Source organism: Pyrus communis, chromosome 17 (assembly GCF_963583255.1).
Source record: "Pyrus communis chromosome 17, drPyrComm1.1, whole genome shotgun sequence".
NCBI lineage: Eukaryota > Viridiplantae > Streptophyta > Magnoliopsida > Rosales > Rosaceae > Pyrus > Pyrus communis.
Genome location: NC_084819.1, coordinates 6,088,138 through 6,107,206, shown reverse-complemented (window position 1 = coordinate 6,107,206; position 19,069 = coordinate 6,088,138). Strand labels below are relative to the sequence as shown.

General features: G+C 36.3%; 1 protein-coding gene across 1 annotated transcript; it reads right to left on the bottom strand.

Moving 5' to 3' along the window:
* Positions 1-6,711: 6,711 nt before the first annotated feature.
* On the bottom strand, positions 6,712-18,852 carry LOC137722688 (DNA-directed RNA polymerase IV subunit 1). Its single transcript, XM_068461749.1, has 19 exons — positions 18,628-18,852; positions 16,886-17,012; positions 16,136-16,262; positions 15,928-16,052; positions 15,626-15,697; positions 15,364-15,549; positions 14,302-14,457; positions 14,091-14,186; positions 12,076-14,004; positions 11,762-11,931; positions 11,587-11,653; positions 11,391-11,509; positions 10,912-11,060; positions 9,918-10,177; positions 9,661-9,834; positions 9,415-9,552; positions 8,527-8,789; positions 7,743-7,854; positions 6,712-7,441 (listed from the first exon to the last, which is right to left on the bottom strand). The coding sequence occupies exons 2-19, from the start codon at positions 16,970-16,972 to the stop codon at positions 7,271-7,273; spliced, it is 4,401 nt and encodes a 1,466-aa protein (XP_068317850.1). The 5' UTR covers positions 16,973-17,012; positions 18,628-18,852; the 3' UTR covers positions 6,712-7,270.
* Positions 18,853-19,069: the final 217 nt, after the last annotated feature.

The window sequence follows — 19,069 nt, the reverse complement described above, 5'->3', positions numbered from 1 at the left end:
ACAAACAATTCTAATAACGCCTGGCAGAAAAAAAAAAAAAAAAAAAGTACTTTTCAATTTATGCTAAAAACTTTCAATTAGGGAAATGAAAGTACCTTTGAAAGTATGTTAACTCATACAAAGATATAAAGATTTGAAAGTAACGGTAGTGCTAATGACTTAACCTTTACAATCACTTGCCTCCTCATTTTCACACTTGCTGATTGTTCCAATGTCATCTCAACCAATAGCAAGTCCCCAATTTCCTTTCATTTTTACTCTTTTCTCAAAGTTGCCTAAAATGAGAAGAAATGAAAGCTAGGAAATGGACTAAAATTAAAAATATACATTAGAGACGAGGAGATTCAAACTTAAACCCTCTTCTACAAGGCAACAACAATTTTCAACATAACCTCCGCATACTAAACGTGAGTATATGTTATGCTGCAAAAAAATAAGATTCAAACTTGTACTTTATATGAGTAGATGTTATATTAGTATAAATAGTAAATAGTTTGATCGATATATTGTCAAAATGTTTCTTTAGCAACAGTGATAATTGTTGTCTTTTACTATGTATGAGTTTGTGTGCTTGATCCCTCATTATGCCTTTCATTTCTTTATTTTTTAAATTATTTGGCAGACACGTGAGCATTTTTCTTTTACAACGGGCACCAAATTATTTCGCAATTATTTGTAGTCCACATATATATATATATATTAAAAATGAAAAGGAAAACTAGCAAATGTGTTGTCTTCCAATTTTCAAAAAAATTAGTAAAAATTCTAAACTTTCTTTCTTCATCTCATTAGTGATTAAACACCAAACGTTTTTCACAAATCATCAAATTAACATCCACACTCAAAAATTTTCATTTTGACTTTTGCAGCCGTGTTGCCGCCAAAAGGTATTAGTATTTTGTATTCAAATTAGGCTTTGGTTTTATAAATTGAAAACTAAAAATCAATTAGGAATTATTTAAGCTGATGAATGAAGTGAGAATACAGAGTGCGTTGCTCCTTTTGGATTCGATTACTCATCGAAGAGGAATGAGCAAGGTGACCCTTGCAAACCCATTCACACCTACAACATGACTCAACTCATGTGCACAACACGTGTACAACATATGACACAAATGCTACAACAACTGTCATTCATCTAGCCTATGAGCTAGTTCTAATCTTAGCCATTCATACAAACATGAACACAAGAACAAATAAACCCATAAATTCAACATTTAAACAAAGTGCAATTTGCACAAATGCTTATATCTTTTGTACATTTTTAGGGTTTTGAGTGTTAAAAAGGTATTCATCTCTCATCTATGGCTCTGTAATTTATTTTAATTTGACTTTTAATCTTGAATGGTTTATGTATTCAAGTGTGCTCTCTGGATCGCATAGGTTTCAGCAATAATTCTTTTTTGGTCCACATATTATTTTCTAATCCTGATATTTATCATTGTTAATAAAATTAACTAGTTTGTAAAAAGAATAATGTCTATTAATCAACCTACAAAGAACACCATTTAAAATTTTGCTCCGGACATTTAAAAACTCAGGACCAACCCTGGGTGCATAACGGTGAATTTGTTTACATGATATTCGGACCCTGTTAAGGTCTGAGTGTACATAAAAAGAAAATTAATAATTGGTGGGGGTTTTTGCGGTACTAGTTTGTGTTTGTATAATCCAAAAGTGTTGCCACTTTTATTTTTCTGTTTATTTATTATCCTTTTCCGGCCAAGGATAAGGAGGTGCCTTTTTAAGAATATATAGAAGGGGTTTTAGATTTTTTTTGTTTTTGTTTCAACAGATCACTTATTTAGAGGGATTACCGGCAACAAAAATTGAATCTAGACCTTAACCTAACGAAGCGAGCGATTCTTATCAACTCAACCAACTTTCGTTATCTTCTCAGTTTTTTGGGTGTTTTAGTTTAACTACCTTGTTTAAAATCCTCCCCTTATACCAAAAAATTAAATGATATTAGAAGAAAAATAAGACTTTTGTAATTGAATATATGCCCATTTAATATGCGCCACTGGGGTTCTTGGTTTATGACATGATGTGCAATGCATATGTGGGGTAAACCGACCAGAGTACACGGTCTGCCGAAAGCTTGATCTCTCTTTATAGAACGTAGCGCTACTTTCGAATATCGCACCATAAGTTTGAATGAGCATGTGCCAATTATATTATAAGAGAAATACTAAGTAAATTTTCTTGAAAATATAATTTTTTATGAATTATTTGTCATTTTATATTTTTGGTATGATTAGCATTAAAGGGGAGATTGATGAATCCATATATAGTGAGATAGACAAAGGTGATGATAATAAATTCACGATGAGCCATGGTGGGAGAGTATTCTTTGAGATCAGACTCTCTCTACGATGTATATAGAAAATTTGGAATGCCTGTTTATAAATGTATTTTTTTTTAATATAGAAAGTTTCAATGCACAATTTACTCTATATCTTTCGGAAAAATATCATATAATAGTTTAGAGTTACGGACAACAAAAATGCCCATAAAAATAGTTCTATTTATTTTTAGTTTTTACACAAGGGTTTGAAAGAGGAGAATTAGACATTAAATGCAAAAGATAAATAATAATTTTAACTAACTGAGTTACAAATTATAAAATTAAATGGGATAAGGCCATTAGAAGATAATCATTATTCACGTGACAATACTTTAAACTAGTTTTAGTCTATATGTATGAAGATTGGCACTTGCAAGAGGGGACCGGAGGGTGGCAGGCAACATCATCCCACATTACTTTTAACCCTCATTACCTAACTCAGTTGATCAAATTCAAGACCAAAATAGATAATGGCAACCCCTTGCCAGTTGCCAATGTCCTACACATTATTTACAGATGGACCTATATCCAAATAATTGAAATTATAAACACAAATTAGACACATGTTCATTTGTGATTAGCTAGAAGTATGAGCTGCTGCTGAATTTACAGCAGCCAAGTAGTGTTCGTGACAAAATAAGGTAGTTGGCTAGGGATTATCATCGTGTCGGGACAAATACTACGTATAGGAGACAATGCTGACTGCGTACTTGTCCATGTTAATTAAATATGCATCACGTAGTTAATTGTTAATTAAGACATGGTTATAATAAGACTAAATTGTTTGAGATCCGCTAGAAGATCAAAGATTTGCTGCAAAAGAAAAACCAAAAAAATAAGATATGTATATGGACTGTGACAAAATCATTAAGTAGTCATCCACTGGCGTCACTTTTAGAAAATAGTAAGAGCCAGCCATGTTCTTGTTTTACAAGTGGATAGTATAATACTCTATTATGTGTTGTCATCAGATCTGAAAAGGCCACGGGTCTCTTGTCCTTATTTTTCGCTCTGTATTGTGTCTCAGAATTGGATCTGATCCGGACCTTATTGTCCGGAGCTTAATGATCAATCCATTTGGATCGTTGATTAGTGTGTAAAAGAAATCAGGATTATTATTTTGTGTGTGGTAGACCAATGAAATAAGTTAATAGAGAACGTTGGATTCAATTTGTGCAGTCCAGATAAGTTGATCCTTAGGCTTCGAACATTAAGGTTCGAGAGCAGATCCAATTCATTGTGTCTCCTTGACACTTATCCTATTATTATTATTATTATTTATTTATTTATTTTTAAAAGACGATAGCATTTACGCTACGGTAAGGGGTGGGGGAGTGGGCTAAGCCTCACAATGGGCTAGCAATAATGTGGTTCAAATTCGTCTTTGGCCAGAATCGAATCTAAAACCTCTCACTTAAGTAAAAAAAAAAAAAAAAACTACTAAATTGTAGTACTAAGTGGTTATTATTTATTGAAAGAAAACATTTGTTAACCTTTTTCTTTGATTATATAAAAATTAAAATAAAAAACTAAAAAATACAATAAAATATACAAGTGTATTCTTAATCGGAGCCAATCTCCTTCTCGATTATCATCTCTCAAACCCTATCCGAGCAAGGAAGAATATTATGGCGGAGGTGAAGAATCAGACTTCCTGCAACTCGTACAATTGCAATCGATGGATGGACACAATAGAGACACAAAGAAGGGGACAAGTATAAGAATATTAACAAAGAGACATAATAGAGGAAAAATAAATAAATAAATAAGGACTTCAGAAATGTGGCCAACGTGGCCATCTGAAAAAAAATGGTATGACTTAAAAGCTAACCCATTAATTTACTCAGATTAATGGATTATTAGATGGCTTCAACTAAGTATTAAATTAAAGATCATAAAGATACGAAGGATGCGCTGCCAATTTCTTGTTTTATAAAAATATAACCAAAAAAAAAAAAAAATTGTGGCAACGATGATTGATTGAGTTGCTAAGGATCGTTTTCTTCACTAAATCAAGATCTAGGTTCAAGTAATCTGTAAAAATAAAAAAAAGAAGATAATTTGTAAATATCCCCTCTTTAAGTCCTTAAAGAGGCTTGTGATCTGTCCTGGCCCTGAGATGGGGATAGCCTTTACTCCCCTAAAAATTTTCTCAGCCAAAAAAAAGAACTTGTTATTAGTATTCCGAACTTTCTACATTAACAAAAAAAATAAAAAAATAAAAAAATAAAAAATAAAAAAATAAAAAAATAAATAGAGGAAACAAAAACTTTTTTGAAGAGTGCACCATTAAACTTTTGAAGTGCCAACAATAGTTCCCAAAAAAGAATATTGGGTAATGTCAGCAAAATTCTTGTTCTCCTTTCTAGATTTTTATTCTCATCATGTAAGGTTGCATAATAATCAATATTGTCTCTTTTCTAGGTCATCCTTTAAAGATAATCGGGACAAAACATTAACTAAACTTGAAATTGTATATTTATCTAATGGTTATTCAATAAATAGACAAACTACTAAAATAGTTAAATTTTGACAACATTAATCAAAATGTTAAACAATTTTTAATTTGGTTAACTTTTTGCATAGTTAATTTTTATATTATGGCCTAAAATTAGATAGTTCCGATTATCATACAATATTGCAAAACAAAAATAAGAGTCAAGAACTAAAACAATAAGATATGAATGAGAAGGTCACTACTACATCATACAACCCATCTTAATTTATTGTGCGCCTCGATGCATTGCATCATACATGTGTGCGTGGAATCCATTATATAAGTTCTACTTTAATATCTTTTGTATTAGAATTTGTGTTGAAAGTTATGAGTCAAGTTAGCGGCTCATTATTAATCATATTGATATTATCAACTAACTTAACTACATGCACAACTTGAATTGTATTTTATTACAAAATGCCTCAGTACAATGACGAGTGATATCATTCAATAAAAGTTGAATTTAGATGGTTCTAGCAGACTAGAACTTTTCAAATACTTCCTAAAAGTATGTCCTTCATATAAAGTTTAAACCCAGGGATCATCACAATAAACTTGAGAGGAATCGTTCTTATCATTGTAGCTGGGCCATCGCTATCCAGTCATAAAATTTTGATCCACAATGTGGAGACGTCGCTGTCCGGTCCAAAAAATGCACCTATGTAATTACAAGGAAAGCGACCACAAGCAGCCGATAACCTTGTAGGCGGCACGGCGCGAACCTATAGTTCTACCTTTCTTTCATTTTTGGGTCATGAAGGGCCCCTTATTTTAGGGCGTGTTAGGAAGTGTTTGACGACTGAAAGTGTTTTTAGTGAAAGTTTTTTTTGGAATTAATTTTTAGTAGAAATGCAGGTGAATTTTGAAAAAGCATTTGAAGTGCTTCAAGCAAAATACACATAACTGGCGAATCCAAAAATACTTCTACTACAAATGAATTCAATCATTTTAAAAACATTTTAAAACGAGCTCTTAGTGAATGGGTTTCATCGTGTTGTTTAATTTCGTAACGTATAGTATACATTCATATACTTTAAAATTTTCGAGCATTCAAGTTAAAAAAAGAAAATTTTGAACAAGGTCCGCATGTGGGTCTGCTTGATGGGGCAAGCTGGATTGCCTTCCAGCTCAAGGTGCTCGTGGTAGCTGATTTGGAAATAATTTTCTTAATGAGTTGGAAAGCAAACAATTGAATTGCTACTCGTTTGCTGGCAGATAACATTTTGGTCTAGTGACATTCGGTTTTGTTTTCTTAGAATTTCTACGTTTGAAATTTAATAGCCGAGATTTTGATACATGTTTTTCTTTTACATTAACAGAAAATAGTTGAATTTAAACTGAAAGCGCAGTGAATTGAAGAGAAATAGCGTAACAACTGAGACAATTTACCGCTCGCAGATTTCAATACATGTTGATGCTTTGTGAATGGTATTATTTGTTTGGTTTCATCTGGTTGACAAGTTGACGAGGAACCCATACGGATGATGGATCCCGCAGGTGGCAGTTGGCAAATCATACACTGCACACAAATCGTGCCGCCCACAACATTCGTTCATGTCATGGACTCATGCGCTGAAGCTTTGCTCATCATGTGTCGTCGTCTAATTGTTTGACATTCAACTTGGAATATTTGATGGCTCCATGTGGGAATGACAAAAAACTCCACGGATACGGATAACGGTGGGGATCTACACGAATGAGCCGGATTTAGGGACCCTAAGGGTGTCGTTGAAAGGAGGCATTGACATGACATGCATGACATGGCACCTTAAGTGAGGCAATTAGGGTTTCAGCTCTTGTACCAAACATGCAAATTTATGCAGCAATGCAAAATTATGCAGTAATTGGAATATGATTTAAGTCTCCAAAAACAAATATTAATAAATACGATTGATTCGGTTGTCCAATTATTACAACAAGAATAAAAGGGGGCCCAATCCAATGCCAGCTTCCCCTTGCTACTTCCACTAGATCTCTTCTGCCTGTTTCTAAATGTAAGGCAAACAAGTTCCAGTAGAAGTAGCAAAAGGAAGCATAGAGCATTGGAGCCACACAGACTAAGCTTAGACACTTCCATTGAAAACAAAAGCAAAAACGAAAGAAAAATGGCCGACTTCGCCAAGCCCTCTTCAAGCTCAAAACATTCTGTTTCCTTACTAGTTACTCTGGGCCGGTGATGGCTCATTTCGTACCCGAGAGCCTATGTATGAACAAGGATTACAGCTTTGATAAAGGTATGAGAACTTCAAAACAGTCTCGTTGAAATGAGTCGCTGCCCTTTGTATGGTTAGATGAGCAAAATTCATGAATACTAACTTTATCCACCGGCGCCGCCCAACAAGCTAACTTTGGATGGAAATTATTTCTTCAGTCTACACCTACTGTACATGCTTGGACACCGGGGAATACACATGATAAGAACCAGTTTACTCAGGTCCGCGGCCAAACCATTTTGCCTGGTAGCTCTTGACCCTCTGAGGTGCCACAATCTCAAGAGCACCCATCACGCACTTGTGGTACGAAAAATCCTCAACAGTTCCATCTGTTCGTACCACCATAAAGCATTGTGCCCCCTCATGTTTAGGGTGAGCGCCAATCTATAAGATAGGAAAGAAAATCATCATGAAATTGCATTCTTTCAAGTATTTGTTCATTGGCACTTAAGATGCATTGCCTGGAAAATGTCAATGCTCTGCATCTTTACGCTTAAACCAGCAACAGCTAAATGCATTCAGCAAGCAATTTTTGTATTTTCAAGTTGTTAACATCCGTAAGATGGTTGAACACACGAACATACATCTAAATCAAGTCAAAAGCGCAAAGCAGCTATAAAAATACTTTTACCAAGTACCTTGCAACATTTACCAATTTACGAGAGATTCTTTCAAGATAATGTACCTTTATGTCTTGAACTCCAGGTCCAATCTTATCCATTCTATGAGGATGAAAATATAAAGCCGTCATCAATTTTGACTTGTCCTCATCATTTAACGTCTCATTGATTGGATACCTGCATTTACATGAGTTATGTACATGTGAGAAACAATTTTTTATTTCTTTTTTCGTTGGAACTGCTGGATTCAATGTAATTCAGTGTTAATATGAGGATGCTCCTAAACACTGTAAGTTGGAAAAAGACTCTTTGCAAGAGAATATCAGCATTCCCAAATGTCTTCACAATGGAGTGCTTAATGTCTCATTACAAGTTTCAAACAACACAAGCATTTTCAATATCGAATAATTTTGCAAGAACTCCTTCAATTCAGTTTGAACTTTGTACAAAAAAAGGGTACTAAAAAATAAAATTTTGAAGAATAATCAAATACGATGTACAAAGGTAGCCAAAATGGAACTTCGAGGATATTACGTAACGCTACAATTTACAAGTTTCTTTTTCTGAAGAACATCACTCTAGAAAAGTACAATTTGGTACAAGTGGTGGTGTAACTGTGCAAGCTCTAACAACAGGGGTGGTGTGATATAGAAGTCAGATTGAGTATATTTTCTCCGAGTTCTATCTACCAAACAAAGGGATGGATGTCGATAATACTAACTAGAAAGTGCAAAATGACAACCATACAAAAGCTCAAGATGTGATTAACCTTGACGGAAGATAAGTCAAAGTGATATCATGCAAGGCAAGAGACAAAATGGACAGGAACATCCTAGGGGGTTAACTTACTTGCGCAGTATGTGCCTCCACGTCTGAGACCACTTGAGGATATCATTGAACTTGAGATACTTTTTAATGACTGATTTGGATATACTCTCAAACTTCTCAAGCCCAACGTATTTTGCATTTTGGAGCAGATATGGAGAACCACATTTGTCGAGTGAATTGTTCAAAACTTCAGGCATTTGAACTTCGTTCTCCTTAATGCAAATGGAACCAACTTGGCGTCGAAGCATGTCATAAACATCAAGTGGCTTTGACAAGTTGAGCCCCTGATGATAAAAGAAGAGTATGAGAACTATAAGTGTCCACTGAAGAAAGTGATAAAATGCCAAACATATTTGAAAAAAAAAAAAGATTGAGATAGCAATGTACGAAATAAAGTGCTAACTAGATTGTACGTTGCTTTACTATTTCAAGATATCTACTCATAATTAACCGCTTTAGATATAGAAAATTTAATGCACCAAACTAAATTGCTTTAACCGTTAATTTAACCCATAGTTCAAACTCTGGAGAATTTTGATAGTACACAGATTTAATAAGAATTTTAAGTCCTCACTAAAATGCGAAGGGACTTGAGAATAAAGCTACGTGTTACTTTAAAAAATCATTAAGGATTCTGATTAGATTTATAGACAATCTCATCATTCAAAACCAGTATAATTTCAGCAAAGCGAAGCTCAAGGCGTAGGTTGTACCGTGTAGCAAATGCCTTAAATTGGAACCCTATAATCCTCTGCTTTTCTTGAATCGAGGCGAGGAATACTAAATCTCTTTTTACCAAAAGCTTACTCTTGTATCCCTCAAAACACCTTAGTTGGTAGATTAACTTAATTTTCCGCAACTAATTATAGCATAAAATTAGCAAGAACAGTCTAAAGTTCTAAACTCTACCTTTTGAGAAAATAAAACCTCAAATTGCCTGCCCGTCCCAGAAGGAGGAGGCTTTCCCCATGCCAAGGCTTCCAAACTCCCCGGAAGTTCGTCCACGGCTCCAGCCTTGGCTGCTTTTACAAAGCAAGCCCCGGGAGTCTACACAAAGTTTCAGAATGATTACGTGAATTGTGACTAAAATAACCTTATGTAAAGGTCAAATGCATAGATAAAGTAAATAAACCAAAAACTAAGTATGGCACTTACAGAGAAACATGCTTGCATGAATGGCGATGATACAGATGCGTGTTCTTGTTGTTGGGCAATGCCCTTGGCATTTAAGCCCACAAATTCTCCTGTGCATGTGAGGCAATCTGCTACAAGGATCAAATGTTCGGGGAGTATGTTCTTTCCAATGTCATTGCATGTGCTCTCTAAACTCTGCAATTAAAAATGCATTGAATTAGTTAGCATATGAAACGTATCTCATTTTGTGAAGGAATAAAAAAACAGAGGAATCGCACATTGAGGAAATAGTTCCACCCAACATCAATTCCATAGGCAAGGCAATACTCATGAACATTATCGGGATGACTTCGTGACCAATCAATCACATTCATAATCTGGATACAACTATCCAAAAGCATACTCCAAAGTCTTTTCTTGCCGCTCTTTCCTACCATAGAAACCTTCAAGTAAAGTTCACCGGACGAACCATCAGCTACTTTTGATCGTTTGGGTTGGTCATTCCACAAAATATCCACCTTTTTCACCTCCAATAACCCTAAGAAACATAAGATGAGTACAACGTAAAGGAGGGCGTGACCATGTAAAATATGTTTAAGAAAATTTAAACTATCCTCATTCAACAAGTCTCAACAATATTCACAAATAACAAAGAAGGACTGGAGTTGCTAAAAGAAAATATTACAGAATTTTTATGCTTTTACCATATTTTTTCCTACCAAATGCTCAATCTAAAACTTTTCTTCAAAAGTAAGCGAAAACAACGTAAAAAATAATCGCATCGAATTCATGATCTTATCATACTTATTGGTAAAGTATTCCGAAATTCTAGTGTGGAGAATAGGAAACAGCATGGCCTGGTCAGAGTCAGAGCCAGAGATAGCATTTCCTATCCCCCACTCCATCTTAAAATTTGTCATCCACCTGCAACCTGTATTCTACTTCAACATGAATCCCATTCCCCATCCCAATTCCCCATCCCTGCACACACGCTAATTTATTATCCCATCCCATTCTCATAGAGCCTAAGTGTTCAACGTAAGCCAAGCTTTCAGCAGTGATGCATGCTGAAAAAGGCCTCAAACCGTAAGGATTTGAGATATTTTTCTTTTTCTGCCTAAATAAGTTTTCGGTAGGCAAAGGCATTTCCTGTCATTGCGGACACTACAAATTATGCATTCAGAGAAAAATAACTAAATTTCTGCGAGCTATCAAGCCTAAAAATACAAAAATCTAAAGCAGGATGAAAATGATCCTTGGTGCACAACCAACCTTTAACTACTGTTTCAAGCAGGAAAGGTATCACCAAGTCTCGAGCTTTATCCAGCTGTTCAGAAGAACTTTTGTGGTTTTCAGCCATAGCAACAGTGATGCAAAATGTGTCGTTATCTCCCTTGCATGTGTGAGCTTCAGAACAGTCCCTGCCATTTATCAGCCAGGTTAAAAGGGACGGTAAAGACCCATGAGATGGATTCAGTTTTAAACTCTAAGACAGAGACACAGCATTAGTGTTGTTGCAAATAGGTGCCGCTGGTGCAACCCAATAATATCATGCCTAGATTCGGTATCTTAGGAGAAATTGGCGCGGGTCCCTGCCTAAGGTGAAGCAAGATGGAGAAGGCCAGTTGCTCATGGCTAATGGGTTGTGATGGGACAGCATGATAAAACAGAAGGAATTCAGGCCGAAACTTAACCTACTCCTAGACCCGGTTGTAAAATCAAGTAAAAGATCAACAAAGTTGACAGCTTACTTGCTCGTAATCAGCAAACTGCGAAGAATAGCTTTTAGTTCTGGTCTGGCAGAGTTGCACCTAGCATAAAGGGAATTGACAATGGAATGCATCTTCAGTCGCCTCCTCCTCACAATTTCCTGAATGGAAACAAAGTTATACCAGAGAATGGAGCTTGTATAAACTGAAAAACGCTACACATTACAGCTTGTACTACCTTGCCTATGTGAAAGTGGGTAACCCATGGGCTGAAACGTTTTTTACTCCCATTTTGGGAGGAGAAGCTGATACCGACAAAATAAAGAAGTTAAAAAATGTAAATACATATAAAAATAAATAAAAAAAAAGGGAAGCAAAAATATATGCAGATAAGAAAATGAGTGGTATCTAACATTATCAGGACCGTAGAAACAATATCGGAAAATTTCAGCCCTTCCAAATAATTCTTAACTTCCAAGGCTGCATACTCGAAACCGTGCCTATGTCTTCCAAGCTTCTCAGATAAATATAAAGACATGGTCTGCTTGGCACTGCTTTTCTTTGAACCACATTCCAAGATATTCTGCACAATTATATCAGCTCAGAAATGCCACGAGTATTTCCAGAACAGTATAGTTGAATCTGTGTTAATTATCGCCAATTTATAAGCATTATTGTCGCATGTAACGAGAAGTAATATATTTGGGACCAGAGAGAGGGAGAGTACCTTCAGATTTAGAAGTGGAGAAGTTTCGAGAAGACTAACTGGCTGATCTAGAGCACTGTATGCAGCTTCAGATATGGCACAGGCAGACAATGAGCCAACAGGTTGACCACCTACACCATCACAAGCAGTAATACTCTCGTCATCTCTGGTACTAACGCTATCTGGAGAGGATATGTCATAGGAGAACTGAACAACCTTGTTCCCATATGCATTTCTCACCGTTCCATCATAAGCAGTGCACAAATCCCGCATGAAAAACATAAGCTTTCGTGTCAAAGTCCCAGGAAGATCAGCATTTCCACTAAAAGAACTATCTCGACTTGTTACTGAATGAATAAAACATTCTAATGGATTTAAGCCTGTCAAGAATGAGTTTTCAACCACGGCAGAGGGGATGTAGGACTCGACACATTCAGAACTTCCCTCAACCTTCTGATCTGAACTGATTGCCTTTTGATTATTCCATGCAGCACACGAGAGCTGGTTGGGAATTCTAAATGATAATGGAACTAGTGAGTTTTGCAAACCAAGGCACATACTGTGCTGCACTAATTTCTGCATATTACCCTTGCTTCCAGCCTTGAGCATATTCATCAAAGAGTTGTCCGTACCCGCATATTTGTAAGCTAAATTTTGAATATCCCGAAAAAATTGCTTGAAAGCATCATGAACAACCTGACTGAGGGCAGCAGATTTCTGCTTCTCGTGACAGAAGTAGTCGACATCCGAAGTCACGGGACCTTGATTCTCTTCAGCACATCCCATAAGAAGTTCCCGACTACTATCCACCAACAGCTGTCTAAATATACATGCCTGCTCTGCTTCTCGCAACCCACAGAAAATTTCCTCCATCAAGTTATTCCTTGAGCATGAGTCAGAAGCGAGGTATAAGTCCGAGAGAGAGACAGTCAAGCCCCTCATTGACAACCACTCACAAAAAACTTCCTGAGCAGCATGCAGGATGTCAAGTACCGGACCCTGGCAATGTTTAACGAGACTCTGATAAAGATTTCCACTCGTATCTCGCAACCATGAAGAACCTTCGGAAGATAGCAGCTCCCCATTTCTAACGCAAACTCCATCTGGAGCAAAATCATAATCAAAACCCAAAGGTAGGAGCATGCTGAAAACTTGCTTTCCAGTCCAAGCAGGGCCATCAAGTGAAGGAGCTTTAATGATTGCCGGTGATGGCAGTTCATTGCAACAGAACCTTTGCAACTGTTGCATTTGAGAACGATTCAAGAGAACACCATCCTCCAGGATCAGATGGGCAGCCGTTAAGCTATCCTGACTAAGTGAAAGTAGGTTGGTACCGCTCTGCCCATTAATCAATTGTTTATCTAAAGCAACAAGCTCCCTAAGCTCAACTTTGGCATCAACTGATTGAGGAACATACCCATGAAGGCAATCACCATCAAAATCACCACGAAATGGAGAGCAACAGAGTGGGTTTATAGATACAACGGGCGCTGCCGGAAGTATCTTGACAAATAAAGCAATGAGAGAGTGTTGATGTATCGATGGAGGCCTATTTATCAACACAATATCTCCATCACTCAGAGGCCTGTAAATAGCATCTCCCATCTGCAGTTCGTCTGTCTGGTGTACCAGAACGATGCTACCTTTTCTACGAACATGCATCACTTGTTTGAACATTAGGAGTAGATTGCAGGTGGCACCCAACCTTTCTAAGTTCCATCTGTTCAGATTCTCCGCTATATGCATCCTCTCTGCAATATTTGAGGGTATACCAATTTCACTGAGCTTTATGTTTGGATCACCAACCACCACCGTGCGAAAACAGTGATCAGTTCGCTTCCCAAGAAAAACATCTTTGATCCATCTCAAACCAGATGATTTTGAAGGATCGTCTTTGACATTTTTTAGCTGAGCAGCAATCAAATCATTGCCTGGTTTCTCTGAGTTCAACTGCATTTAAGAAGGATGACCATAAGCAAGAACCGTATTGTCTTATCTACATAAACACGAAATAACACATAAACTGACTAGCTTGCCTTGGAAATTTTCAGGCATTCTAAAACACGAGAACCCAGCTCATTAGCTACACCTTTGAAATCAACAAGTTTCCTATAAGCCGTGGTCCGATGATCCTACAAACATTCGTACAAGCAGGCATAGAAGGAAAGCAAAAACAAAAGCCATGAATTATTTGGTAGTTTACTAACCAAATCAATCAAGACAAGCATAGTAAAGAAAAAGACTTACAAACATCAACCGCTGCCCATTAGCAAAAGCATGCATAAATTCTGTCACGCGATGACAATTTGGAGTTACAAGGAAAGAATCCATAGAAAGTGAATCTGTTATTGGGACAAACTTCGCAATGAAATTTGGATCAACATCCTTCAACAAATGATGAACCTGAAAGCCAGAAAGAGGGCACCATGTTTATGAGTGATCTGCATAAGAACTCGAAAGTGTGGCACTAATGTTACACCTATCTGCTTAATAAAAAAAAGATGGTAGTTTAGAGAGAGAGAGAGAGGGAGAGAGAGAGAGATCGGATCAAGCATGGTTTGAAAATGAATGGACAGGAAAGGTAAGAAAACTGAAATGCACTATTTTGATTACACACATCCTTTAACTCAAATGCTGTGAATGCAATGTCGATATCAAAATGCAAAGTCGTAGTCTTGAAGCCACAATGTTAAATAACTATTAACAAACAGTGTGGATGCTACAAAATCAATCAGAGAAACAGCAATCATTTTTGGTATTTATAATCTGGAGATAGATTGGTATGTCTACTTTCACGGTTCATATGGTAGCAATTTGTTGTAACAGTTAGTTAAGACACAAATCTCCCATAAATTTGTTTCTTAACCTGCATTCCATATGCAATAAGGAGAAAATGAATGCTTAACTATTCCAGTGTAAAAGCGGGTACAAACAACCTTCGTTTTTTGTTTTCTTACGAGGAATGATGGCTTAAGGAGGAGAACATCATATTTAAAAACAAGTTCATAAACTTCATAATTCCGTCTCCTAATGGTATACTTAAATCCTCTAAAATGTACTCCACTCTACAGAAGCAAAAATGTAGGCATACGTGCATTCATACATACAGTTATGTAGTGTGCATCACTACACGTCTGTGCATAAGCATGCATCTGACTGATTTAGCAGTTCAATGAATTTATGAATAAGAAAAGTAGTTATGAGTTTGAAGAAAATGTCTCATCGATACCACATAAAAAATATGCACATCAATGTTAATTCTAAAAGATTGTGCAATTAAGACATGCACATATAAGAAGGTCAAGTTACCTGCGCATGAGATAGAATTCTTTTGTTTGGTTTAACGCAACTCTCGTCTTGCTGTTCATCTTTGGGAATAAAATCCCAAAAGTCAGAAGGCAATATTCCGCTTGCTTCCACGATAATACAACTTCTTTTAAAGAGTTCTCTCGTAGAAACTCTGAACTTCATTCTTGGGTAGCTTAACGAACTTCCCTATTAATTGAAAAACTCACTGAAGTTACAATGGTGCAGACAGAATGAAATTACGCTCAAAGAGACGAAGACTCACCTTACAATACTTGCAGCCCTTGCGCTCCTTGTGCTCCTGGCGCTTTCTCTTACCACTTAGAGAATCAGCACCCTGATGCATGCATAATAGGAGATAGTAAGTAACTAATTCTTTCGATAACACACACGAGAGTAATAGGTTAATGTGGATAACCGTCAGTAATCACAACAATTTTCTATACTAAGCAAACATATCGCCTTTTAACCTTTAACCATTAAGGAAAATAAATAGCAACAAAAGTTCAATAGTGCCAAACTGTAAGTCACATCTCAGTGATCAGCTCGAATAGTGTGGTAGCTGACCTTGGGCTTTAGATCCTGCTTAACAGATTTACATCCTACACAAATCTTGTTTAAGATTTGAACAACTTCTGGAAGATAATATGGATGGACTATTGAGCATGGAAACTGGATACGCCCATAATGACCTAGAAATTAAAATGATTGATCAAAACCAATTCCAATACTGAAGATAACCACATCAAGAATTATGTTAAATGTTCATCCACACCTTCACAGTTCTTTAACTTGTTTTCGGCACCACAAGTAGAGCACTGACCAGATGGATTTGGAAGTCCGAACCTAGGATCAGTGACCTCGCTGGCTGAACTGATTGGTGTTTCTTCAGATATCCTTAGCTGTTACAGAATTATTAAGTATTAATAAATTCTCATCTGATATATCAAACGCATCATGCTAAATTTAAACCACGAAACTAATAACCCCTTCACACTTGTACAGTTGTACTGACACACATATTATCGTCACGTGATAAAATGTTCAAACACACCCCAGAAGTAGATTTCATACATTAAAAATGCCTATGACTATAAATAACACTGGACAAACGAATGAAGAAGTGGAAGATATCGTGTAATAAGAGTGCCAATACAGCTTAATTAGATGATAAAAGAACATAGTTCAGAAAGACCTATTCATAGTGTCATATATGTAAAGAATATGGTTCAACTCTGGTGGGAGAGAGAGAGAGAGAGAGAGAGAGAGAGAGAAGTGTTTAACCTTAAAACACCTTAAAACCAAATACGAAATGATTAAAGAAACAAAATCAAATACAAGACAGTCTGAGTTGTATAAATTCAAATGCCACACTAATAGCAAACATCAAACTTGGATAACTATGATACATATGCAGATAAAATGGCTCAAGTCTAATATTAAAAACTTGCTAACAAAACCAAAAGAGTACCAACTAGACAAAAGAAAATATAAGGAAGTAGACAAGAAAGGGAAAAATACTTACAATATCTTCCCCAGTTGTAACATTTAGACGTATGGCAGTTATGATACCAGATCGAACTGGCTCTTCTTCATACAATTCACTGTCCATGGGGTTTGATTAACCCCTGCTACTCAAAAAATCACACAACCTGCAATGATAGCCAGAGCGTTAAAACAATGAAGAGTAGACAACCATAAAAGCTTACTATATAAGAAAATAAGGGCTTCCTGTGGAAATCCATAGTGAACACCCCCCAGATATTTGTACACATAGTTTCGGTAATAATGGTGAGTTCACTCACAAGTTTAAGGCCAAAAGGGGAAAAAGTAATATACATCTACATATGCCTTCAACTATGTGCTACACATATACAAAACCAAAAGACAGCCTTTTGGAGAAATTAAAGCTGATGTAATAATTAATGGTGCTGATCCAATATGAAATTATCCTGTAAGAAACCTATATATGGGAAAACTAAACCAATCCTTGAAACAGGTAACAAGTCATTGTCAATAAATAACTTGATTCGCGTTGCAGACACGTTCTGAAGCATCCATATCAAACACAAAACTGAATGGAATCGCATATAACACACTGAAAATACAAATACAAATACAAATACATAAACAAGAACAACTAAAAACAGCTGTGATGAATAGATATTATGTCCACACCAGTATGACAATCACTATGCTTACAAGTTACAAGTTCATGGCTAACGACAGAATTTAGCACTATATCATCAATGCATAGATGCTAATTTATAAAATTTAGCTGGAAACTCTAACTCCTACCGGTACAGAATGTGTGGTGGCACACTCAAACAATGAAATACACGTGGAAATTAGTCGCAAACAGGGATTGTCAGTTGAATTACCAAATGGACAACAACCGCACCCACCATAAAACTGACAAAACACACTTCCTGCTTTAGTGATCAAACCGTAATCAATAAACTACAATTCAGCTACAAAAAGACAGGTAAGACATGATTTTTTTTTATATGTTTGGAACAATCCATTACAATGGTACCACGGGAATGATCATTGTAACCTGGAAACCTAACAAAACAAAATACTCATCCCAAAATTGACCACATACCATCATTGTTGCTCAATCTCATTAACCTCTAAGCAATAGGAAAACAGAATACCTTGCTTTCACCACCTTATTTGTTCATAAATCAAACAAAATTACATCAGATACACCAGAAACCACGATTGTCTCGGACACGCTAAAATTCTAGCATTTCAATCAACAAATCTTACAAATAACACAAGATTTCAATCCACATTGTGCAAAGGTCCATTTTTTTTAACCTCCCCAAATGATCAAACCCAACATGCAGACCACCAGACCCAAATTTTCCCATGCACATTGCCAAAACCATCAAATTCCAACAAACCCACAAACCAGGATGCCAAGAAACACAAGAAAATACACTTATCACCCAAAAGAATCAAACTTTCACAGCAAAATCAATGAAAGCACATAAAAAAATATCTTGAAAAATCAACATGATCATGCACAAACTACCATGTAGCAGCAATCCCAGGAAACCAAAAGACCAAAGTTCTAAAAAGATACAAAATTTCAGACAGGTATCTGCAAAAGCATGTGCCTTTTTCCCAGAAACAGAAAGGTTTGCTGTAAAACTCAAAGAAAAAGGTGACCCAACAGAGGAAAATAGCAAACGGGAAAAAAAGCAGGAGAGAGAGGGAGAGAGAGAGAGAGAGAGAGAGAGAGAGAGAGGTTTTTCTTACTGTGATGAGTAAAGCGACGCCGCCGGGTCACTGCAGCCAACCAAAAGACAACGCCGATTTCAAGAAGGGGAGTTGGAAGGAGTCCAATGCCGAGAAAGACTTGTTTTCTTTGTTGCTTGGGTTTGTGTCAGAAAAAGAATCCCCCAAGGCTTCTGTGTGAATTTACCACTACTGAGTACTGACCATGCTCTTTTATATCCCACTGTACTCGCTATCTGACAACTTAGACTGACCGGAAATTACCATTCGAGCCTATTTGAATTGGATTTTCGGGATTTTGAATGCTAAACTTGGAATTGGATTTTAATTGAGAGTTTATGCTAAAATTTCCGAGTTTTTGTTTAGGGTTTAGGGTTTTCTGTAAGTAAAAAAAAAAAAAAAAAAAAAAGAAAAAAAAAAATTATGAATAGAGTTTAATTTTGGGGTTTAGGGTGTAGGTTTT

Coding starts and splice junctions, on each gene's coding strand:
- LOC137722688 (XM_068461749.1), bottom strand. CDS start 16,972: ATGGACAGTGAATTGTATGAAGAAGAGCCAGTTCGATCTGGTATCATA. Junction 14,458..15,363: donor GAATTCTATCTCATGCGCAG/GTAACTTGACCT, acceptor TCTGGCTTTCAG/GTTCATCATTTGTTGAAGGA. Junction 11,061..11,390: donor AGTTTGCTGATTACGAGCAA/GTAAGCTGTCAA, acceptor GATAAATGGCAG/GGACTGTTCTGAAGCTCACA.